Below are 26,356 nucleotides of genomic sequence, written 5' to 3'. Positions count from 1 at the left end.
ATGTCTGCTTCTGAAGGTAACGGTTCTGGGGCTGAACACACTGCCGGTGTTGCTGAAGCCACAGATCCCTATGAGGAGAATATAGCAGCTACGGGCTTTGGTTCTGGGGGCTCCTAGCCCCCCAGTGGGACTGTGGCAACGGAGGTACATAATGACCCACCGTGGGCTGCTTTCTCCACGCTTCTACATACGCTAGTTAATAAACTAATACCCCCTATGGGACCTCCTATGCCGGTGCAACCGTATGTGGCCCCCGCAGCTAACCCGCCGTGGGCGGACAATTTATCTGCTCAATTGAAGAAGTTGAACCAGTCCTTGACTACTAAAAAGTCTGACCCTCGCTCGCCTAAGACCAAGGGGTCCTCTAAGCGAGCTCTTATCTCCTCACAATCCACTGCTGTCACTGACACCTCGTCTGATGAAGATGGCACTTACACTGACCCCACAGATTCTGACACAGATACTGCTGATGGGGAGGGTAGTTCACATGTGGATGTTCCTGATCTTTTGGAGGCTATTCATTTAATTTCTCTAACGTCCTAGTGGATGCTGGGGACTCCGAAAGGACCATGGGGAATAGCGGCTCCGCAGGAGACTGGGCACAAAGTAAAAGCTTTAGGACTAGCTGGTGTGCACTGGCTCCTCCCCCTATGACCCTCCTCCAAGCCTCAGTTAAGATTTTGTGCCCGAACGAGAAGGGTGCAATCTAGGTGGCTCTCCTGAGCTGCTTAGAGTAAAAGTTTAAATAGGTTTTTTTTTTTTCAGTGAGACCTGCTGGCAACAGGCTCACTGCATCGAGGGACTAAGGGGAGAAGAAGCGAACTCACCTGCGTGCAGAGTGGATTGGGCTTCTTAGGCTACTGGACATTAGCTCCAGAGGGACGATCACAGGCCCAGCCATGGATGGGTCCCGGAGCCGCGCCGCCGGTCCCCTTACAGAGCCAGAAGAGTGAAGAGGTCCGGAAAATCGGCGGCAGAAGACGTCCTGTCTTCAATAAGGTAGCGCACAGCACCGCAGCTGTGCGCCATTGCTCTCAGCACACTTCACACTCCGGTCACTGAGGGTGCAGGGCGCTGGGGGGGGGCGCCCTGGGACGCAATGAAAATACTTTAAATGGCTAAAAATACATCACATATAGCTCCTGGGCTATATGGATGTATTTAACCCCTGCCAGTTTTCCACAAAAAAAGCGGGAGAAAGGCCGCCGAAAAAGGGGCGGAGCCTATCTCCTCAGCACACAAGCGCCATTTTTTCCTCACAGCTCCGTTGGAGGAAGGCTCCCTGACTCTCCCCTGCAGTCCTGCACTACAGAAACAGGGTAAAAAAAGAGAGGGGGGGCACTAAATTGGCATATTAATATATACAGCAGCTATATTAGGGAAAAACACTTATATAAGGTTATCCCTGTATATATATAGCGCTCTGGTGTGTGCTGGCAAACTCTCCCTCTGTCTCCCCAAAGGGCTAGTGGGGTCCTGTCCTCTGTCAGAGCATTCCCTGTGTGTGTGCTGTGTGTCGGTACGCTGTGTCGACATGTATGAGGAGGAAAATGGTGTGGAGGCGGAGCAATTGCCTGTGTTAGTGATGTCACCCCCTAGGGAGTCGACACCTGACTGGATGGTCTTATGGAAAGAATTACGAGATAGTGTCGGCACTTTACAAAAGACTGTTGACGACATGAGACAGCCGGCAAATCAGTTAATACCTGTACAGGCGTCTCAAACACCGTCAGGGGCTATAAAACGCCTGTTACCTCAGGTCGATACAGACACTGACACGGACACTGACTCCAGTGTCGACGGTGAGGAAACAAACGTATTTTCCAGTAGGGCCACACGTTACATGATCACGGCAATGAAGGAGGTTTTGAACATTTCTGATACTACAAGTACCACAAAAAAGGGTATTATGTGGGGTGTGAAAAAACTACCCGTAGTTTTTCCTGAATCAGATTAATTAAATGAGGTGTGTGATGAAGCGTGGGTTTCCCCCGATAAAAAACTGCTAATTTCTAAAAAAATTATTGGCATTATACCCTTTCCCGCCAGAGGTTAGGGCGCGTTGGGAAACACCCCCTAGCGTAGATAAGGCGCTCACACGCTTATCAAAACAAGTGGCGTTACCGTCTCCTGATACGGCCGCCCTCAAGGAACCAGCTGATAGGAAGCTGGAAAATATCCTTAAAAGTATATACACACATACTGGTATTATACTGCGACCAGCAATCGCCTCAGCCTGGATGTGCAGTGCTGGGGTGGCTTGGTCGGATTCCCTGACTGAAAATATTGATACCCTGGACAGGGACAATATATTATTGACTATAGAGCATTTAAAGGATGCATTTCTATATATGCGAGATGCACAGAGGGATATTTGCACTCTGGCATCAAGAGTAAGTGCGATGTCCATTTCTGCCAGAAGAGGATTATGGACGCGACAGTGGTCAGGGGATGCGGATTCCAAACGGCATATGGAAGTATTGCCGTATAAAGGGGAGGAGTTATTTGGGGTCGGTCTATCGGACCTGGTGGCCACGGCAACGGCTGGAAAATCCACCTTTTTACCCCAAGTCACCTCGCAGCAGAAAAAGATACCGTCTTTTCAGGCTCAGTCCTTTCGTCCCCATAAGGGCAAGCGGGCAAAAGGCCACTCATATCTGCCCCGGGGCAGAGGAAGGGGAAAAAGACTGCAGCAAACAGCCTCTTCCCACGAACAGAAGCCCTCCCCCGCTTCTGCCAAGTCCTCAGCATGACGCTGGGGCCTTACAAGCGGACTCAGGCACGGTGGGGGCCCGTCTCAAGAATTTCAGCGCGCAGTGGGCTCACTCGCAAGTGGACCCCTGGATCCTGCAGGTAGTATCTCAGGGGTACAAATTGGAATTCGAGACGTCTCCCCATCGCCGGTTCCTGAAGTCTGCTTTACCAACGTCTCCCCCCGACAGGGAGGCGGTATTGGAAGCCATTCACAAGCTGTATTCCCAGCAGGTGATAATCAAGGTACCCCTCCTACAACAGGGAAAGGGGTATTATTCCACGCTGTTTGTGGTACCGAAGCCGGACGGCTCGGTGAGACCCATTTTAAATCTGAAATCCTTGAACACTTACATAAAAAGGTTCAAGTTCAAAATGGAATCACACAGAGCAGTGATAGCGAACCTGGAAGAAGGGGACTATATGGTGTCTCTGGACATCAAGGATGCTTACCTCCATGTCCCAATTTGCCCTTCTCACCAAGGGTACCTCAGGTTTGTGGTACAGAACTGTCACTATCAGTTTCAGACGCTGCCGTTTGGATTGTCCACGGCACCCCGGGTCTTTACCAAGGTAATGGCCGAAATGATGATTCTTCTTCGAAGAAAAGGCGTCTTAATTATCCCTTACTTGGACGATCTCCTGATAAGGGCAAGGCCCAGAGAACAGTTAGAGGTCGGAGTAGCACTATCTCAAGTAGTACTACGACAGCACGGATGGATTCTAAATATTCCAAAATCGCAGCTGATTCCGACGACACGTCTGCTGTTCCTAGGGATGATTCTGGACTTTTCAGTGGGATCTGCTGGACAAATGGTCCGGATCGCATCTTCAAATGCATCAGCGGATAACCCTGTCTCCAAGGACAAGGGTGTCTCTCCTGTGGTGGTTACAGAGTGCTCATCTCCTAGAGGGCCGCAGATTCGGCATTCAGGATTGGGTCCTGGTGACCACGGATGCCAGCCTGAGAGGCTTGGGAGCAGTCACACAGGGAAGAAATTTCCAGGGCTTGTGGTCAAGCATGGAAACGTCACTTCACATAAATATCCTGGAACTAAGGGCCATTTACAATGCCCTAAGTCAGGCAAGACCTCTGCTTCAGGGTCAGCCGGTGTTGATCCAGTCGGACAACATCACGGCAGTCGCCCACGTAAACAGACAGGGCGGCACAAGAAGCAGGAGGGCAATGATGGAAGTGGCAAGGATTCTTCGCTGGGCGGAGAATCATGTGATAGCACTGTCAGCAGTGTTCATTCCGGGAGTGGACAACTGGGAAGCAGACTTCCTCAGCAGACACGATCTTCACCCGGGGGAGTGGGGACTTCACCCAGAAGTCTTCCACATGATTGTGAACCGTTGGGAAAAACCAAAGGTGGACATGATGGCGTCCCGCCTCAACAAAAAACTGGACAGATATTGCGCCAGGTCAAGGGACCCTCAGGCAATAGCTGTGGACGCTCTGGTAACACCGTGGGTGTACCAGTCAGTGTATGTGTTCCCTCCTCTTCCTCTCATACCAAAAGTACTGAGAATCATAAGAAGGAGAGGAGTAAAGACTATACTCCGTGGCTCCGGATTGGCCAAGAAGGACTTGGTACCCGGAAATTCAAGAGATGCTCACGGAAGACCCGTGGCCTCTACCTCTAAGAAAGGACCTGCTCCAGCAGGGACCATGTCTGTTCCAAGACTTACCGCGGCTGCGTTTGACGGCATGGCGGTTGAACGCCGGATCCTGAAGGAAAAAGGCATTCCGGATGAAGTCATCCCTACCCTGATCAAAGCCAGGAAGGATGTAACCATACAACATTATCACCGTATTTGGCGTAAATATGTTGCGTGGTGCGAGGCCAGGAAGGCCCCTACAGAGGAATTTCAACTGGGTCGTTTCCTGCATTTCCTGCAAACAGGACTGTCTATGGGCCTCAAATTAGGGTCCATTAAGGTTCAAATTTCGGCCCTGTCAATATTCTTCCAAAAAGAACTGGCTTCTGTTCCTGAAGTTCAGACGTTTGTCAAGGGAGTACTGCATATACAGCCTCCTTTTGTGCCTCCAGTGGCACCTTGGGATCTCAATGTAGTTTTGGGATTCCTAAAATCACATTGGTTTGAACCACTCACCACTGTGGACTTAAAATATCTCACATGGAAAGTGGTAATGCTGTTAGCCCTGGCTTCAGCCAGGCGTGTCTCAGAATTGGCGGCTTTATCCTATAAAAGCCCTTACCTAATTTTTCATACGGACAGGGCAGAATTGAGGACTCGTCCTCAATTTCTCCCTAAGGTGGTTTCAGCATTTCACTTAAACCAGCCTATTGTGGTGCCTGCGGCTACTAGGGACTTGGAGGATTCCAAGTTGCTGGACGTAGTCAGGGCCCTGAAAATATATGTTTCCAGGACGGCTGGAGTCAGGAAATCTGATTCGCTGTTTATCCTGTATGCACCCAACAAGCTGGGTGCTCCTGCTTCTAAGCAGACAATTGCTCATTGGATTTGTAGTACAATTCAGCTTGCACATTCTGTGGCAGGCCTGCCACAGCCAAAATCTGTAAAAGCCCATTCCACACGGAAAGTGGGCTCATCTTGGGCGGCTGCCCGAGGGGTCTCTGCTTTACAACTTTGCCGAGCAGCTACTTGGTCAGGGGCAAACACGTTTGCTAAATTCTACAAATTTGATACCCTGGCTGAGGAGGACCTGGAGTTCTCTCATTCGGTGCTGCAGAGTCATCCGCACTCTCCCGCCCGTTTGGGAGCTTTGGTATAATCCCCATGGTCCTTTCGGAGTCCCCAGCATCCACTAGGACGTTAGAGAAAATAAGAATTTACTTACCGATAATTCTATTTCTCATAGTCCGTAGTGGATGCTGGGCGCCCATCCCAAGTGCGGATTGTCTGCATTACTTGTACATAGTTATTGTTACAAAAATCGGGTTATTGTTGTTGTGAGCCATCTTTTCAGAGGCTCCTTCTGTTATCATGCTGTTAACTGGGTTCAGATCACAAGTTGTACGGTGTGATTGGTGTGGCTGGTATGAGTCTTACCCGGGATTCAAAATCCTTCCTTATTGTGTACGCTCGTCCGGGCACAGTATCCTAACTGAGGCTTGGAGGAGGGTCATAGGGGGAGGAGCCAGTGCACACCAGCTAGTCCTAAAGCTTTTACTTTGTGCCCAGTCTCCTGCGGAGCCGCTATTCCCCATGGTCCTTTCGGAGTCCTCAGCATCCACTACGGACTATGAGAAATAGAATTATCGGTAAGTAAATTCTTATTTTTACAGATTACGGATGATCCCGAGCCATCCGTCCCTCCTAAGAAACCAGATAGGTTCAAGCGTCAGAAGGTGGTTAAACAGGTTTTACCTCACTCTGACCACCTAGTGGATATACGTCAGGAACCCTGGGGAAACCCGGGTAAGAAGTTTGTGCCTCATAAGAAGATGCTGGCTCGCTATCCCCTCGCGCCAGAGCTGTCTAAAAATTGTGAAACGCCTCCTCCAGTAGACTCGCATGTGGCTAGGATGGTGGTTTCCTCAGCTCTACCTGTCACTACCGTCACGTCTCTAAAAGAGCCTACGGATAAACGTGTCGAGGGTTGTCTAAAAGCGATTTACACCCTCACGGGTGCTGCACAAAGGCCCACTATTGCAGCTACATGGGCGGCAGAGGCTATTGAAGCATGGGCCCTAGAGTTGGAAGCTGAAATCTCTTCTGATCATGCTAGACAATGCTTGTCATATATTGTCACAGCTTCTCACTATATTAAAGAGGCGGCTTCTGATGCCGGTATCCTAGCGGCCAAGGCCTCTACTACATCAGTCCTGGCTCGCCGGATATTGTGGCTGAGATCCTGGTCTGTGGATCTGGACTCTAGAAAAACCCTGGAGGTACTCCCTTTCAAGTGAGATATTCTGTTTGGGGAGGACTTAAATAAGATTGTGGCTCACTTGGCTACTGCCAAAACTGCCTGTCTGCCAAGTACCGCTCCTTCTGTGTCAAAGGCTAAAGGTACTTCCTTTCGCCCCTTTCGTCCTTCAGGTAAAGCAAAAGGTCAGGCGTACTATAAGCAGGCCCGCACTTCCAAACCTGGTAAGCCAAAGCCCAAAAGAGCCTGGGCTGCCCGTCAGCCAGCTTCCAAGACCAATAAGCCTGCCGCATGACGGGGCGGGCCTCCCCCTGGGGGACCCCAGGGTGGGGGGCTGGCTTCTAGGGTATACCTAGGAATGGTTGAAGACCACTTCAGATGCCTGGGTACGGGAAGTCGTCACTCGATGTTACGCCATGGCCTTCAAAAAACGACCCCCTCATCGATTTTGCCGGACAGACGTCCCATTGGACCAGACAAAGGCAAACACTCTACATTCGGTGGTACAGACCCTCCTGGATACAGGAGTCGTAGTACAGGTGCCTCTTGCGCAGAGGGGCCGGGGGTACTATTCTCCGCTGTTTCTGGTCCCGAAACCAAATGGGTCTTCCCGGCCCATTCTCAACCTCAAGGCATTGAACAGGTTTGTGAAAGTTTCCAAGTTCCGTATGGAAACCCTTCGCTCTATAGTTCTGGCCTTGGAACCTGGGGACTACATGGTCTCCTTGGACATACAGGATGCTTACCTGCATATTCCTATAGCAGTGTCACATCAGCAATACCTGAGGTTTGCGATTGGCAACCTCCATTACCAGTTTCGGGCATTACCTTTTGGTTTAACTACGGCTCCGCGAGTCTTCACCAAAGTTATGGCGGTGATGACGGTGGTACTCCGCCGTCGAGGGGTCAGGATACTGCCGTATCTGGACGACTTGTTAATCCTGGCAAATTCCCCAGAACTTCTCCTACGTCAACTGGATATGACTGTCCGGTTTCTACAAGCCCATGGGTGGCTCATCAACTGGAAGAAATCCTCCCTGGTCCCTGCTCAGAGCATGGTGCACATGGGAGCGCTATTGGACACTCACAACCAGGACAGGATTCGTTGCTTCCTTTCTCGTCCGCAAGTGTCGAGACATTCGGCGATGCAGGTGCTGGGCCTCATGGTGTCAGCATTCGACATGGTGGAGTATTCTCAATTCCATTCTTGCCCCCTCCAGAAGCTGATTCTAGCCAAGTGGGACGGCCTGCCTCACCGGATCAGGTCTCACATGATCTTATTGACTCCGGAGGTCCTTCTGTCGCTGCAATGGTGGCTCCAGGACCAACGATTGTGCAGGGGCCGTCCCTTCTGGATATCCTACTGGGTCCTGTTGACGACAGATGCCAGTCTAAGAGGTTGGGGCGCGGTGCTGGAGCAACACTCTCTTCAGGGTCGGTGGACCAAGGAGGAATCTCTCCTCTCGATCAACATTCTGGAATTGCGGGCGGTCTTCAATGAACTTGGCCCAGCATTTAATTCAGAACCGTCCTGTTCAAGTACAGTCGGACAACGCCACTACAGTGGTTTACATAAATCATCAAGGCGGCACTCGAAGCCGTTTGGCAATGAAGGAAGTCTCACGGATTCTACATTGGGCGGAACGCCATCTACCGGCCATATCGTCAATATTCATTCCGGGAGTCCTGAATTGGGAAGCGGACTTTCTCAGTCGTCAGGACGTACATGCCGGAGAGTGGGGCCTCCATCCAGAAGTGTTTCAACTCCTAGTGGAAAAGTGGGGCCTTCCAGACGTAGATCTGATGGCGTCTCGACACATTCACAAGGTTCAGGTCTTCGGAGCAAGGACAAGGGATCCTCAAGCAGCATTCGTCGATGCGCTGGCGGTACCGTGGAGGTTTCGGCTGCCATACGTGTTCCCTCCGGTGTCACTCCTGCCCAGGGTAATTCGGAAGTTCAAGCAAGAAGGAAGAATACTACTTCTAGTCGCTCCAGCATGGCCCAGACGGCATTGGTTCTCAGACCTGCAGTGTCTATCGATAGAGCGTCCTCTTCTACTTCTTCAATGCCCAGACCTCCTTGTTCAGGGCCCTTGTGTCTACCTGGACCTGGCCAGACTGGCTTTGACGGCGTGGCTCTTGAAGCTCCACTCCTAAGGGCCAAAAGATTCTCCGAAGCTGTTATCCAAACTATGCTGAAGGCCCGCAAAGGAATTCTGCTTCTCATAGCTCCAGCGTGGCCCAGACGGCACTGGTTCTCAGACCTGCAGGGCCTATCGTCAGATCGTCCAATTCTGCCTCCTCGATCAGGGCCCCTGTGTCTACCAGGACCTAGCCCGGCTGTCTTTGATGGCGTGGCTCTTGAAGCTTCCGTCTTAAGGGCTAAAGGGTTTTCTGAGGCGGTCATTCAAACTATGTTGCGGGCCCGGAAACCGGCTTCTGCTCGGATTTACTATAGGGTCTGGCATTCTTACTTTGTTTGGTGCGCATCTAACAATTATGATGCTTCCAAGTTTAGTATAGCCAAGTTGTTGGCTTTTCTTCAGCAGGGCCTGGACTTAGGCCTGCATCTGGCCTCCCTCAAGGTTCAAATATCTGCCTTGTCGGTGTGGTTTCAGAGAAAGATTGCGATTTTACCTGATGTGCATACCTTTACTGAGGGTGTGTTGCATATCCAACCTCCCTATGTCCCGCCTGTGGCTCCTTGGGACTTGTCGGTGGTTTTGGAGGCGTTACAAGAGTCTACGTTTGAACCTCTTGGTTCAGCTGATCTTAAGTGGCTTTCCCTTAAGGTGGTGTTTCTGCTGGCTATTGCTTCAGCTAGAAGAGTGTCTGATTTGGGTGCCTTGTCTTGTAGTTCCCCATATCTGATATTTCACCGTGACCGGGCGGTTCTTAGGACTCGTCCCAGATATTTACCTAAGGTGGTTTCTTCGTTCCACCTTAACCAGGAGATTGTGGTTCCGGCACTTGTTTCTCCTGATCGGTCTCCCAAAGAGCGGTCTTTGGATGTGGTACGGGCTCTCCGTATCTATGTGAAGAGAACTGCTTCTATTAGGAAATCTGATTCTCTCTTTGTGCTGTTTGGATTTCACAAACGGGGCTGGCCTGCTCACAAGCAAACTTTGGCCAGATGGATTAGAATGGTGGGGCTGGTCTATCAGCTCCTGCTCACATTACGGCCCATTCTACTCGGTCTGTTGGACCTTCTTGGGGCGGCCCGCCGTGGTGCGACCCTTGAACAATTGTGCAAGGCGGCTACGTGGTCCTCTGTGAACACGTTCATAAGGCTCTATGCCTTCGATACTGCCGCTTCCCAGGATGCTTCCTTTGGACGCCGAGTTCTTGTGCCCGCTACAGTGCTTCCCCTCCCATAATGAACTGCTTTAGGACATCCCCTATGTCTTTCCTTGTGGAGCCCAGTGTACCCCGCAGCAGAAAACAAGTTTTATGGTAAGAACTTACCATAGTTAAAACTCTTTCTGCGAGGTACACTGGGCTCCACAAGGCGCCCACCCTGACGCACTTAGCTTCTTTGGGTTGGTATGGCATTAGCCGCTGACACTTCTCCTGTCGTGAGAGTGTGGTGTATGTGGCTACTAACCGTTGTCGTCTCTTTTCCTGCTACTGCATTGGGCTGGTTAACTAAAAACTGAGCTCCTGTGCAGGGAGGCGGGGTTATAGAGGAGGCGGCGCTATGCATTCTGGGAACAGTCAAAGCTTTTCAGCCTGTTGGTGCCTCGGATCAAGATCCTACTCTACACCCCTATGTCTTTCCTTGTGGAGCCCAGTGTACCTCGCAGAAAGAGTTTTAACAAAGGTAAGTTCTTACCATAAAACTCGTTTTTTTCCATATATGAATGTATTTTAGGGGGAATTCAAGTGTGGGCGAAGGGGGCAAACTGCCATTGCAGCAGCGTTTAAATGCTGGCAACGGCAGCCTGACCTGTACCCTTCTTCGTCTGGCTGATTCGCACCCCTCTTTGCTTAAAAGTAAGACCCTACCGCACTTTATGGCAGCGGGATCTCACTTTTAAGCAAAGAGGAGTCACGTGAGTTCACTCAGAATTAAATTCCCACTTTATCTATTATATCTATACACATAATGGTTATGACCTTCTCATCACAATGTTATACACCTCAGATGAAAAAGCGGAAGATATTGGATAGTGTAAAACAACTATATGTTTACTGAGAATTTATTTATTTCTCTAACGTCCTAGTGGATGCTGGGAACTCCGTAAGGACCATGGGGAATAGCGGGCTCCGAAGGAGGCTGGGCACTCTAGAAAGATCTTAGACTACCTGGTGTGCACTGGCTCCTCCCACTATGACCCTCCTCCAAGCCTCAGTTAGATTTCGTGCCCGGCCGAGGTTGGATGCACACTAGGGGCTCTCCTGAGCTCTTAGAAAGTTATAGTCTTAGAATTTGTTATTTTCAGTGAGACCTGCTGGCAACAGGCTCACTGCAGCGAGGGACTAAGGGGAGAAGAAGCGAACTCGCCTGCTTGCAGCCGGATTGGGCTTCTTAGGCTACTGGACACCATTAGCTCCAGAGGGATCGACCGCAGGCCCAGCCTTGATGTTCGGTCCCGGAGCCGCGCCGCCGTCCCCCTTACAGAGCCAGAAGCAAGAAGATGGTCCGGAAAATCGGCGGCATGAAGACTCTGTCTTCACCAAGGTAGCGCACAGCACTGCAGCTGTGCGCCATTGCTCCTCTCACACACTTCACACTCCGGTCACTGAGGGTGCAGGGCGCTGGGGGGGGCGCCCTGAGGCAGCAATAAAAACACCTTGGCTGGCTAAAATACCTCAATATATGGCCCCAGGGGCTATATATGAGGTAAATACCCCTGCCAGAATTCCATAAAAAACGGGAGAATAGGCCGCGAAAAAGGGGCGGAGCCTATCTCCTCAGCACACTGGCGCCATTTTTCCCTCACAGCTCGGCTGGAGGGAAGCTCCCTGGCTCTTCCCTGCAATTCTACAGTACAGTAAGAGGGAAAAGAGAGGGGGGGCATTAAAATTGGCACTGTATACAGTATATTATATAAAAGCTATTAGGGACATAACTCAGTTAGTCCCTGTATATATATATAGCGCTCTGGTGTGTGCTGGCATACTCTTACTCTGTCCCCCCAAAGGGCTTTTGTGGGTCCTGTCCTCGTTTAGAGCATTCCCTGTGTGTCTGCGGTGTGTCGGTACGGCTGTGTCGACATGTTGAATGAGGAGGCTTATATGGTGACAGAACAGAGGCCGATATATGTGATGTCGCCCCCTGTGGGGCCAACACCAGAGTGGATCGATAGGTGAAAGGTATTAACCGACAGTGTCAACTCCTTACATAAAAGGGTGGATGACGTAACAGCTGTGGGACAGCCGGCTTCGCAGCCCGCGCCTGCCCAGGCGTCTCAAAGGCCATCAGGGGCTCAAAAACGCCCGCTCTCTCAGATGGCAGACACAGATGTCGACACGGAGTCTGACTCCAGTGTCGACAAGGTGGAGACATATACACAATCCACTAGGAACATCCGTGACGTGATCCCGGCAATAAAAAATGTGTTATACATTTCTGACTTTAACCCAAGCACCTCTAAAAATGGGTTTTAGGTTTGGGGAGAAAAAACAGGCAGTGTTTTGTTCCCCCATCAGATGAATAAATGAAGTGTGTGAAAGCGTGGGTTCCCCCGTTAAGAAACTGGTAATTTATAAAAAGTTACTGATGGCGTACCCTTTCCCGCCAGGTGGATAAGTTACGCTGGGAGATATCCCCTAGGGTGGATAAGGCGCTCACACGTTTGTCAAAAAAGGTGGCACTGCCGTCTTAGGATACGGCCACTTTAATAGGTACCTGTTGATAAAAAACAGGAGGCTATCCTGAAGTCTGTATTTACACACTCAGGTACTAGACTGAGACCTGCAGATAGTGCTGCTGCAGCGTGGTCGGTGACCCTGTCAAACAGGGATACTAGTTGGAAAACATAAAAACATATTAAAGACGTCGTCTTATATATGGGGGATGCACAGAGGGATATTTTGCCGGCTGGCATCCAAAATAAATGTAATGTCCATTCTGTCAGGAGGGTATTAGAGACCTGTCACTGGACAGGTGATGCTGACTTAAAAAGCGCATAGAGAGCCTCATAAGGGTGAGGAATTATTTGGGGATGGTCTCTGGGACCTCGTATCCACAGCAACTGCTGGGAAGAAATAATTTTACCTCAGGTTTCCTCACAGACAAAGGTACAGTCCTTTCGGCTTCAGAAAAGCAAGCGGGTCAAATGGCGCTTCCTTTCTGTGCAGAGACAAGGGTAGAGGGAAAAAAGCTGCACCAGTCAGCCTGTTCCCAGAATCAAGATTCTTCCCCCGCCTCCTGTGAGGCCACACCATGACGCGGGTGCTCCACAGGTGTAGCCAGGTACGGTGGGGGGCCGTCTCAAAAATTTCAGCAATTAGTGGGCTCGCTCACAGGTGGATCCCTGTTTCTTTCAAGTAGTATTTCAGGGGTACAAGCTGGAATTCGAGATGTCTCCCCCCAGCCGTTTCCTAAAATATGCCTTGCTGACAACTCCCTCAGGCAGGGAGGCTGTGCTAGAGGCAATTAATAAGCGGTATTCCCAGCAGGTAATACTCAAGGTGCCCCTACTTCAACAAGGACGGGGTTACTATTCCACACGGGTTGGGGTACCGAAACCGCATGGTTCGGTGTGACCCATTTTATATTTAAAATCCTTGAACACAAAAATTCAAGTTCAAGATGGAATCGCTCAGGGCGGTTATTCCAAGCCTGGACGAGGGGGATTACATGGTATCCTGGGACATCAAGGATGCTTACCTGCATGTCCCCATTTACCATCCTCGCCAGGAGTACCTCAGATTTGTGGTACAGGATTACCATTACCAAGTCCAGACACTGCCGTTTGGACTGTACATGGCACCGAGGGTGTTTTATCAAGGTAATGGCCGAAATGTTGATACTCCTTCAAAAAAAGGGAGTTGTAATTATCCCGTACTTGGACAATCTCGTTATAAGGGCGAGGTCCAAGGAGCAGTTGGTAGTCGGGGTAGCACTATTTTGGAAAGTGCTACAACAGCATGGTTGGATTCTAAACAGTCCAAAGTCACAGCTGGTTCCTATGACACGTCTACTGTTCCTGGGGATGGTTCTGGACATAAACCAGAAATAGTGTTTCTCCCGGAGGAGAAAGCCAAGGAGTTGTCATCTCTAGTCAGAGACCTCCTGAAGCCAAAATAGGTAGCGGTGCATCATTGCACGCGAGTCCTGGGAAAAATGGTAGCTTCCTACGAAGCAATCCCATTAGGCAGGTTCCATACAAGAACTTTTCAGAGGGACCTGTTGGACAAGTGGTCCGGATCGCATCTTCCGATGCATAGGCTGATAACCCTGTCTCCAAGGACCAGGGTATCTCTACTGTGGTGGCTGCAGAGTGCCCATCTTCAAGAGGGCCGCAGGTTCGGCATACAGGACTAGGTCCTAGTGACCATGGATTCCAGCCTTTGAGGCTGGGAGGCAGTCACACAGGGAAGAAATTTCCAGGGACTTTGGTCAAGTCAGGTTATTTCCCTACACATAAATATTCTGGACCTGAGGGCCATTTACAATGCCCTGAGGCCGGCAAGGCCTCTGCTTCAAAACCAGCCGGTACTGATCCAATCAGACAACATCACGGCAGTCGCCCATGTAAACCAACAGGGCGGCACAAGAAGCAGGATGGCGATGGCAGAAGCCACAAGGATTCTCCGATAGGCGGAAAATCATGTGTTAGCACTGTCAGCAGTGTTCATTCCCGGAGTGGACAACTGGGAAGCAGATCTTCTCAACAGACACGACCTCCACCCGGGAGAATGGGGACTTCCTCCAGAAGTCTTCCAATAGGATTGTACACCATTGGGAAAGGCCACAGGTGGACATGATGGCGTCCCGCCTCAACAAAAAGCTATAAAAGATATTGCACCGGGTCAAGGGACCCTCAGGCGATAGCTATGGACGCTCTGGTAACACCGTGGGTGTACCAGTCGGTTTATGTGTTCTCCCCTCTGCCTCTCATACCAAAGGTACTGAGAATAATAAGAAGGCGAGGAGTAAGAACGATACTCGTGGATGGCCAAGAAGAGCTTGGTACCCAGAACTTCAAGAATTTATATCAGAGGACCCATGGCCTCTGCCACTCAGACAGGACCTGCGGCAGCAGGGGCCCTGTCTGTTCCAAGACTTACCGCGGCTGCGTTTGTCGGCATGGCGGTTGAACGCCGGATCCTGAAGGAAAAGGGCATTCCCGAGGAAGTCATTCCTACGCTTACTAAAGCCAGGAAAGAGGTTACAGCAACTCATTATCACCGCATATGGCGAAAATATGTTGCATGGTGTGAGGCCGAAAGGGCCCCAACAGAGGAATTTCAACTAGGTCGATTTCTGCATTTCCTGCAAGCAGGAGTGACTATGGGCCTTAAATTGGGTTCCATTAAGGTACAGATCTCGGCTCTGTCGATTTTCTTTCAAAAAGAACTAGCTTCAGTACCTGAAGTTCAGACATTTATAAAAGGAGTGCTGCAGAGTCAGCCCCCGTTTGTGCCTCCTGTGGCACCTTGGGATCTCAACGTGGTGTTGAGTTTCTTAAAATCACATTGGTTTGAACCACTAAAAACCGTGGATCTGAAATATCTCACGTGGAAGGTGGTTATGTTATTGGCCTTGGCTTCTGCCAGGCGAGTATCAAAGTTGGCGGCTTTGTCTTGTAAAAGCCCTTATTTGATTTTCCATATGGATAGGGCAGAATTGAGGACTCGTCCCCAGTTTCTCCCAAAGGTGGTGTCAGCGTTTCACCTGAACCAGCCTATTGTGGTGCCTAGGCTACTAGGCACTTGGAGGACTCCAAGTTGCTAGACGTTGTCAGGGCACTGAAAATATATGTTTCCAGAACGGCTAGAGTCAGAAAATCTGACTCGCTGTTTATCCTATATGCACCTAACAAGCTGGGTGCTCCTGCTTCTAAGCAGACTATTGCTCGTTGGATTTGTAGTACAATTCAGCTTGCACATACTGTGGCAGGCCTGCCACAGCCAAAATCTGTCAATGCCCATTCCACAAGGAAGGTGGGCTCATCTTGGGCGGCTGCCCGAGAGGTCTCGGCTTTACAATTTTGCCGAGCAGCTACTTGGTCAGGGGCAAAAATTCTACAAATTTGATACCCTGGCTGAGGAGGACCTGGAGTTCTCTCATTCAGTGCTGCAGAGTCATCCGCACTCTCCCGCCCGTTTGGGAGCTTTGGTATAATCCCCATGGTCCTTACGGAGTTCCCAGCATCCACTAGGACGTTAGAGAAATAAGAATTTACTCACCGGTAATTCTATTTCTCGTAGTCCGTAGTGGATGCTGGGCGCCCATCCCAAGTGCGGTTTATCTGCAATACTTGTACATAGTTATGGTTAACTAAATCGGGTTATTGTTGAGCCATCTGTTGAGAGGCTCTATTGTTTCATACTGTTAACTGTGTTTCATATCACGAGTTGTACGGTGTGATTGGTGTGGCTGGTATGAGTCTTACCCGGGATTCAAAATCCTTCCTTATTGTGTACGCTCGTCCGGGCACAGTACCTAACTGAGGCTTGGAGGAGGGTCATAGTGGGAGGAGCCAGTGCACACCAGGTAGTCTAAGATCTTTCTAGAGTGCCCAGCCTCCTTCGGAGCCCGCTATTCCCCATGGTCCTTACGGAGTTCCCAGCATCCACTACGGACTACGAGAAATAGAATTACCGGTGAGTAAATTCTTATTTTTATAGTTCCTGCTTCATTATAGTGCTCTGCTCATGTACACACATACATCCACATGCCTCTCGCACATGGATATATTTTTACTGTTTTACTGCAGACCGCACCCCCTCCCCCCTCCCCTCCCCAAAACACACACTTGGATTGCAGACTACCTTTCCCCCAGACACGTAATTGGACTGCAGACTGCACACACCCCCAAGACACACTATAGGACAGCAGTTTACACACACTGCAAATTAACCCTGCCTCCCCCCCCCCCCCCACACACACACACACACACACTAGGACTTCAGACCACCCCTCCCCTGCACAAAAGCTAGGACAGCAGATTACCCAAACACACTACAGACCTGCAGACCGTTGTGTAGCCCCTCACACACACACACACACACACACACACTCACTTTGATTACACTACAGACTATACCTCCTCCACACACATAATCAGACTGCACCTCCCCTCCCCCAGAACACACAAAAACTAGGGCAGCAGATTAAACACACACTGCAGACTGTGTCCCCCTACCACCCCTACACACACACTAGGAATGCGGACTTCCCCAACCACCAGACTCATACTCGGACACTGCAGACTGTTTCTCCCCAGACAGACAGACGCATTACAGCCCTCCCACATACACATTTTTCAACTTGAATTGCACAGTGACTCACCGCTGCCACTAACTGCAGGGAAGAGACAGGAGACTGGCGGCTCCGCAATGACATGGAAGCAGCTGCTGCTGCTGCAGCTGGACTGCACTACAACTCCCCTTTGGCTATCTTCCTTCTTCTGGTGCATCTGGCTGACGATCAGAGCTGAGGAGCTGCCGCACATGTGCAGTAGCTCTGATTCGTGTTGCCACGGGGAGGAAGGGGGGTGAAGGTGAGTTCCTGTGTCACATGGTGTAGTGCTGTATACACAGGTCTCACAGAAGGGTGCGGTAAATTACCACATCTAATTGAATGCGGCCATAGTGGTTATAGGGGGTCATTCCGAGTTGATCGCTAGCTGAATTTGTTCGCAGCACAGCGATCAGGCTAAAAATCGTCAGTTCACGCGCGACGTGCGGGCACAACGAACGATGCAGTTTTGCACAGGCTCTAGCGATGCATTTCAGTCTCACTGACATGAAGTGGCCGTTTCTGTGTGGCAGCTGACCAATTTCAGGGAGTGTGCGGAAAAACGCAGGCGTGCCAGGAAAAACGCAGGCGTAGCTGGGCGAACGCTGGGCGGGTTTGTGACGTCAAATCTGGAACTAAATAGTCTGAAGTGATCGCAAGCGCTGAGTAGGTTTTGAGCTACTCTGAAACTACACAAAAAAATGTTGTAGCCGCTCTGCGATACAACCGTTCGCACTTCTGCTAAGCTAAAATACACTCCCAGTGGGCGGCGGCATAGCGTTTACACGGCTGCTAAAACTAGCTAGCGAGCGATCAACTCGGAATGACCCCCCATAGTCAGCAAGGTTTTCTCAGAATTTGAATGATTTTCATAGCAAGGAAATGATTCAGTGATGTTCATCAGCGAGAGGATCAGGGCTGTATATGTATGTATGTATGTACTGTATAATATGAAAAACACAAAGGACAAGTGCAATAGTAGATGATAATCACTAATAGTGCAAAAATTGCTAAAGTGAACCTGTACCAATAAATAATCATTTTTTTTCTTATCTGGAGTCCAGATGTAGTCCACAAGTAGTCCCCACAACTGGAATGTAAGTCTTATTTATGACTCCATAACACTAACCATAAAGGAGAAAGCACTGTTATTATTAGAGATACAGAAAAAGAACAGTAAAGCAGTCAAAGAAAGAAAAAACAACATGGTTTCAAATACATTATAAGTTACCAAAAGCCAAGCAAGGCCACATATGTGTAACTAAGGTTCACTAGATAGGAGCCCCCATCTGTTGAACATCAGATAAAGCTTGTGCATGTGACTGGCTGTGTAAAAAAACGTATACATTAAATATGAGAATAATATGGTAGGGGACAGTTGCGAGGTGGAGTAATTTGAGTCAGAGTCCAAGACTCTCACAAATCTACATTGGGAGTAGCAGAGACACTCACGCAGACTTAATTGGTAGATTAGCTCAGGTCAACCATCATCTACAATGACTACAGTAAAAATACAGGAAGTCCTGGCATGGATCATTTTAATAAGAGGTGATATTATTGAGGAACCATTAGAATTAGATTTGGATCTAATTGTGGGGTTTCTTCAAATATTCAGGCATTTTCTCCATTGTTGCCAAATACTGTATTTTACCAAGGGGCTGTTGTTGGGAAGGGAGCTCTGGGCTCTTCGTGTTTTTATGCTGTGTATTTAGCTAATATAAATATCTATGGTAAATGGTGTAATAATGGGCAATTCTTTCAGTTCAGGCAGCAGAGTGATTAGATAAACCATTGACTATGGGTTTGCCTTGTATAGTGCTTGCACTGTGAATAGCATGCTAGTAAATCTCAATGCCAGGGCCCTCTTTCCTTGTGTTCTCCTTCCTACACAATCCTATCCACCTGGCACCTATGTCAGCACTTTCTGTGTGATCTTGGCACATGCTAGCTCACGGTTTTGATCTCTCTTCTATGAACGCCACCTCACCATGCATGTGTATATATTGTAGTTATTTTGCTTTATACCCAATCGTACAATATTGTGGGTGCCTTATAAATAAATACTAATTATTATGACCTCAAATCACAATATATGGTTGCAGTAAGCAAGCTAAGAGGCTTAATTGTAGCCTTGATGTTACTCTCCAGAATTAACTGTAAAGTCCAGTCCCCAAAACACAAACGACTCATTTACAGTACTGTGCTCTACTTAACATTTCTGACTCAGTTTTATTTATATATTCTCTACTTGCCCCTCCCCTTTAGAATGTAAGCTCTCACGAGCAGGGCCCTCTTACTCCCTTCAACGGCACCAAATCCCTTGGTTGTCTGCCACCCTAATACTTATTTCAGTGTCGTCTGCTGATGCAGCTGTGTTTATATACCCTGTACTTGTCCTTTATTGTCTTGAACTGTAATGGTGTGTACACACAGTGAGATATTTTCTTACGATTTTGACTATATAGTCAAAATCGTAAGAAAAGTTAGTGCAAATCGCAAGGCGAAAGTCACCTGGCAATCCCGATTCGATGCCAATGCGCGGTCCCGCGCGGTCGGCATTGCAAGAAAAGATAGATTGTGCAGGCAAGTCAATTTTGACTGTCTCGTAGAGAAGATAGTCAAAATTGACACTTAGCCAAAATCACACATAGGTGGTCATTCCGAGTTGTTCGCTCGTTGCCGTTTTTCGCAACACAGCAATTAGGTGGAAAATGCGCATGGTACGCAGCGCGCATGCGCTAAGTATTTTAACATCAAACTAAGCAATTTTACACAGGTCTGAGCGACGCTTTTCAGTCGCTGTGCTGATCGGTGAGTGATTGACAGGAAAGGGGCGTTTCTGGGAGGTAACTGGCCATGCCAGGTAAAAACGCAGGAGTGGCTGGAGAAACGGGGGAGTGGCTGGCCGAACGCAGGGCGTGTTTGTGACGTCAAACTAGGAACTAAACGGACTGAGGTGATCGCAGTCTAGGAGTAGATCTGGAGCTACTCAGAAACTGCAACAAATTATTTAGTAGCAGTTCTGCTAATCTTTCGTTCGCTATTCTGCTAAGCTAAGATACACTCCCAGAGGGCGGCGGCCTAGCGTTTGCAATGCTGCTAAAAGCAGCTAGCGAGCGAACAACTCGGAATGACCACCCTAGTCAGTATCGCAAGCACCGACCTAGTCCCTGTCGCATAGTGAGAATCGGGCATAGCCCGAATCTCACCGCGTGTATGGGCCTTAAGTCACTTTTTTCTTGTTTTGCTTATTTGTTTATGTAATCTGTAACTGGGTGCTGCGGATCTCTTGTGGCGCTATTTAAATAAAGGATAATAATACTAATTCCCTCAGTTCATTTCCTGTGCTGTACATACCTTCTGATCTTCCCTAATTTACTCCTCTCTCCCAATTTTGCAACTTTTTACTGTTAATGTACACACGGTGAGATATTTTCTTTCGATTTTGACTATATAGTCAAAATCTCAAGAAAAGTTAGTGCAGATCGCAAGGTGAAAGTCACCTTGCGATCCCGATTCGATCCCAATGCGCGGTCCCGCCAGGTCGGCATCGCAAGAAAAGATAGACTGTGCAGGCAAGTCAATCCTTGCTAGATCGGTGTACTATCTAGTTCTTCTCACATGTCAATGACTTCTCACATAAGCCAAAATCTCACATAAGCCAAAATCGTAAGCACACATAGTCCATATCTCAAGAAAAGTTAGTCAAAATCTGTGCTATCTGGGCTCCGGGGAGTTCAAGGGAAATCGCAAGTAAAAATCGGGCATAGCAAGGATCTCACCGTGTGTACACACACTTATACTCCGGTGTGGAAAGCCAGGGAACTTGAACTATAAAATGCAAAACCGTAATTCCGTCAGCTTAGCAGTATATCGTACAGGAAACTAATGGTGTATTTAGATGCTGTCATATAACTGGAATAGTACCTTCATCTACGTATTGCTAATGACAATTTTTTTTGTTGATCCATGATCAGTAATTACCCAGCTCACTATATTGCTTTGTGTTTTGCATTTGGTTTCAGACTAACGATGTAGAAATGGCTGTGAAACATGAACTGATGAATGATGACCTAACCACAGACTTGTCAGGAAATGTGAAAAATGGATCAGCTGATAGAAATGTGCAGAATTCACCTTCTGAAGAGCTGGAGTACTTCATGTCTCCAGTCAACAACATTCACTCAATTATTGTGGACTTCACACCAGTCAACTTCATAGACTCTGTGGGAGCCAAAGCACTAAAATCTGTAAGTGACTAATAACTGATCTGTCTAACACACAGGTGTAAATGTTTGACATTTAAGCAGAGCCTCTGGATCAGTTCTGGGCCACGTTAGCACCTGTAGTGGTAGGAAGATGGCCACACACACACACACACACACACACACACACACACACACACACGCTAATCATTTTCATTTTTCAACATCATTGATCTCTTTATAGGTGTGAAGTGCAGCATTATACAGTAGTGTCTTACACTTTGGGTACTGTGGGGAAAGTGACTTGTGCATTGCACAAACTAAGGTCTCATTATTTGTGTGATAAGTAATCCCATGATTATAAGGTTCTAACCTATTCTAATGCTTTCCCATTACACTCAAATTTAAGTTTCCTTTTATGTTTTATGTACCAGGGCGTAACATACTTAATTTCTACAGGACCTAAAGATGGGTGTTAGCATACACTCCAACATTTTACACATAAAAATCGGTACAAATTCGAAAAGGGGTCGTGGCCGTGGGTAAATGGGGCGTGGTCACACCCCTTTTCCTATACTTTCAATGGAAGTTTGGAGAGCCAAAAATCAGTACAGACCATAAAAAAGGTACTGTACCTGCCAAAAAGGTACAGTTGCAGGGTATGTGTTAGTACCTCAAATGACCTATTTTGACTGTTAGACCCTAAAAAAATCTAAATTTTAAACTATATAAATGCATTGTGGAAGTTTTCATATACTATATGCAGATGTGTCCTGTTACAGCTTTGCTGCATAGCGTACGCAGCGTGACTGTCGGCTCCCGAGATTCGCAGGTACAAGCGTATGCACACACCTGTGATCCATTTGCTTCTGTGGGAAAGCCGCGGCTGCAAATGGATTGCAGCCTCTCGCGGCACAGTGCATCGCAGGAGCAAACGCTGCAAGCAAGTAGCAGGTCTCATCTGTAATAAAGGCAAAGTGTTTCAAACATAATGATATGTTGTGTGGTTTTGTTTTATTGACATACAAAAAGGGATATTTAATTTTGCCCGAAGAGACATCGGGAGCTGCGGTCAGGCTATCTGATTAGCTCGGCCGGTAAAAGTTGCAGTTACACCTATAAACACACAGGTTCAGTGAAAGTTGTCTGTTTTCGGGTGAAACAGCCCCGTTTTCGGATGAAAACAGGACAGCTGTCTGGGATTTTGCTTCGCCTGCCGGAGGCAGGTGAAACAAAATCACTGGTAAGCTGCGGCACGCGCCGGCTTATCGGGGCTAATTAGATAGCTCCCCCCCAGCGAAACTTTAACACCCACAATCGGTACGGGAAATTGAATATCGTAGAAAGTATAAATTCCTAAACTGACATTTTTAACATTTTTAAAATCCTAAAATATGGATTGAAAACACACATTTTTAGTTAGATCCTAAAACTTTAGGGCTTAGTAATAAGAAACCATTCCACCACAATCATGTCAGTGAGTAGTGCACCTGTACATTAAATGATGCCATGGCAAAGTTACAGAAAGGTGTTAGAGTATTATTTATTAACATTTATTTATATGGTGCCAGTGTATCTTGTTGTACTTTACAATCGGGTACTTTTTTTGTTGACAGAAACGTGTTCATTATTGCTGAAAGTACAATTCTATATTTTCTAGCAATATGTAATACGGTTGAATCGCGATTTACGTTTTACAGGAATTTACATATTTTATACAGGTTGAGTATCCCATATCCAAATATTCCAAAATACGGACTTTTTTGAGTGAGAGTGAAATAGTGAAACCTTTGTTTTTTGATAGCTTAATGTACACAAACTTTATTTAATACACAAAGTTATTAATAATATTGTATTAATTGACCTTCAGGCAGTGTATATAAGGTGTATATGAAACATAAATGAATTGTGTGAATGTAGACACACTTTGTTTAATGCACAATGTTATAAAAAATATTGGCTAAAATTACCTTCAGGCTGTGTGTATAAGGTGTATATGTAACATAAATGCATTCTGTGCTTAGATTTAGGTCCCATCACCATGATATCTCACTATGGTATCTAATTATTCCAAAATACGGAAAAATCCCATATCCAAAATACCTCTGGTCCCAAGCATTTTGGATAAGGGATACTCAACCTGTATTATGTGTTCCCCTCACTCCATTCAGTCTATTCTATATACGTCTTTTTGTTCTTGCTTCCCTTTTCTCTGCCATTCTGAAATGAATACTGCTCACTAACCATGCTTTCCCGTAGTATGGCTGCATGGCTTATGCTTTTGTATGGAGGTGCTGGCTTCCCATTGGCCGATAAGCACCATTATTAATTAACTAACTGACTGACCTGTAAGAATTGAATGGCACTTAAATGCTAATAGAAAACTGGTGCTCCCCGAGCCTTGCACTTGTGGAAAGCATCTGACAATGGTTGTGAATTGCTGGTTTCCCAAAACCAGCAAGTAACATTAAATTCTAATTGCTCAGCCAATCAGAAATTATTGTTGCTGTTTGGCCAATGGGAAGCAAGTGCTGTGCCGACGAATACTAAGGTATTTATCACCTTTGTGCTGTGAGTTACTGTATGGTGGTGTTTTGCTTTTTATACCCCTTTCACAATGCAAAAATAACCCGGTACATTGCCGGGTCGACACCGGTCACTGTGCGGTGTGAAAGGGGCCATGGACGAATTCCCAGGTCGCCTGTCCCGGTAATTCAATTCGGGAATAAAGAAGGGTTATTCCCGTGTTAAATACCGGGTCAGGTGCTGTTTGACCGGGTTGCCGGGTCGATGTGACCTGGGGCCCGTTCACTGCATAGGGAGAGTCGGTGCGGAGTTGATGTCTTCTCCCAGCGCTACCTCCACCCCCGATGCCAGCTCAGCCCCCGGATGGCAATCCGACATGGTATATTGCCGGGTTGGCATGGCGGTGTATAGGGTCCAATACCGGGTCCCACCCAGGAAAGACCCATTTCCAATTCCTGGGTGGGACCCAATGTGAAAGCGGCATTAGTGTTTTGTATATGGTGGATCCTATGCTAAGTGTTTGGGGTATTTCAGTGTAAGGTGGTCAGAGTATTAAAGTGATTGACAGCTAAAACTGTACGTTTGTTTTATTTGTACCTAGGATTAGGATTTATGTGCATTTAGCTTTTCCTCATTCTACATCTGCCGTATTTTACACTATTGTTTTCAAGGTCCCTGAGAAAGCATAATGTTGTGGTGACTATGATACAATCCCCAGTGCAGGGAAAATATATTAATAAAACAAATGCACAAAGAACTGTTATACTGGTATTTACTGAAAAAAGGAGATATCTGTTTTACATGTTACTTATATTCCAATTGTATATACAGATTTGTGTCCTCGTATTAGCAACAAAACAAAAAAATCAATATTCATAAACACAATAAAAGAAAAATGTGAATTTATTGTTTAAGTTCTTTGCTTATCAAACATTAGTGCACCCATAGTTGTGCTCCTGAGTGGCTTAGCAACTCGTTACATTTCATAATGGTTTCTTTAATTGTTGTCCTACAGTTAATCAAGGAATACAAAGAAATCGGTGTTGACATCTTTTTATCCAGCTGTAATGGTAAGTCCTGAATCTATGCTGTCACTTCTAAAGTATTAGTACTAGGTGGGTTCCTCTGTTCACCTGTAGTTTGTATGCTGTTCACCTGTATGCTTGTTATCGTGGCTATTTTTCCAAACCAAATGCATACCTCCCAACTGTCCCGATTTCAGAGGGACAGTCTCGCTATTCGGACACTGTCCCGCTGTCCCTCCCACGGTTCAAAGTGTCCCGCAGGCGGGGGGCAGTTGGGGGAACCAGTTATCACAGCTGCTCTGCTTTGCAAAGCAGCCGGTGATCACTGATTAGATTCTGAACAGTGCAGGGAGGAGAGGAAGGGGCTGCTCAAGGAGCGCTGGGCACGCCCCCAAAACAGCAAAACCCGGGGATCGTAGTGTGATGCCCCACTCCATCACTCGAGGCCCTGCGTACACTCATGAAACCCCGCCCCTTTTCCGGCCACGGCAGCGCCTTCGTCGCGGCATGTCCCGCATTAAGGATTACGAAAGCTGGGAGGTATGCAAATTGCTATGTAACACATTTATTCATGCAATAGTGCTTCACACATGGCCAGAACACTGAGTGATTTACCAAGGCACTGCTTGGAAAACTTTACTTCCATCACATTTAGCCCTTACCCACCATATTTGCTCTAGAGCAGAAGTAAGCAACCTGTCACACTCTGGGTTGTAGATGTAGAGCTACAAATCCCAGCATGCCCTGCCAAAGTTTTGCTGTTAGTGCATGCTAAAACCGTGGTAGAGCATGTTGGGATTTGTAGTTCCACAGCAGCTGGAGTGCCACAGGTTACCGACCCCTGCTCAAGAGTTTCCGCTTCCACGTAAACTTGATGATGCAACATGTCCATGCTTATTGCAGTATGATGATGTAAGTCAGTGTTTCCAAGGTCCAGTCTCCAGGGACCCCTAACAGTGCATATTGTACAGATTTCCTCAGTATGACGTGTGAAATAATGAGCTCTGCCTGTTGCTACATCTTTTTAAAGTGTTAGCCAGTAATGACTACAATTGTGCACCAAGAGATCTGTAAAAATACGCACTGTTTGTGGGTCCCCCGGATTTGGAAACACTGATGCAAGTTAACCTGTATGGGATGCAGTTACTTTGCCGGCAGTCGGGATCCCGGCGGTTAGGATACCGACTACGGAATCCCGACCACTGACAATGGCTACAGCCGGAATCCCAGCTAATGGGATATTCCCACTCATGGGTGTCCACGACACCCATAAAGTGGGAATAGAACCTGTGGTGACCACGGTAAGCCACCGAGCCTGCAAGGGGCTTCATTACGCTTGCTCCCCTGCCGGCATTCTGGCGGCCAGGATCCCAACGTTGGTATGCTGACCACCGGAATCCCGGCTGCCAGCATACCATTACATACCCACCTGTACAAATGTAGTCCAGTTTAGTGATTTTTGTGGGCAAGAGGAGAATGAACTTTACAGGTATCAAGCTAAGCTTTTGATTTTATTAAACAAATAGGAATTGTATATTGAGATTGACCTATAGTCTGCAATTTGCTGGAAACAGCA

General features: G+C 47.7%; 1 protein-coding gene across 1 annotated transcript in view; it reads left to right on the top strand.

The window, feature by feature from the left end:
- Positions 1-26,356, top strand: part of SLC26A5 (solute carrier family 26 member 5) — a 136,763-nt gene that overhangs the window by 94,067 nt on the left and 16,340 nt on the right. Inside the window, exons 17-18 of the mRNA XM_063927010.1 lie at positions 21,050-21,274; positions 24,771-24,825. Coding sequence (XP_063783080.1) covers positions 21,050-21,274; positions 24,771-24,825 — 280 coding nt within the window. The remainder of the gene's footprint in view (positions 1-21,049; positions 21,275-24,770; positions 24,826-26,356) is intronic.

This window comes from Pseudophryne corroboree, chromosome 6 (genome assembly GCF_028390025.1).
Source record: "Pseudophryne corroboree isolate aPseCor3 chromosome 6, aPseCor3.hap2, whole genome shotgun sequence".
NCBI lineage: Eukaryota > Metazoa > Chordata > Amphibia > Anura > Myobatrachidae > Pseudophryne > Pseudophryne corroboree.
Note: the sequence above shows the minus strand (reverse complement) of the source record. Positions and strands in the feature narration are given on the sequence as shown.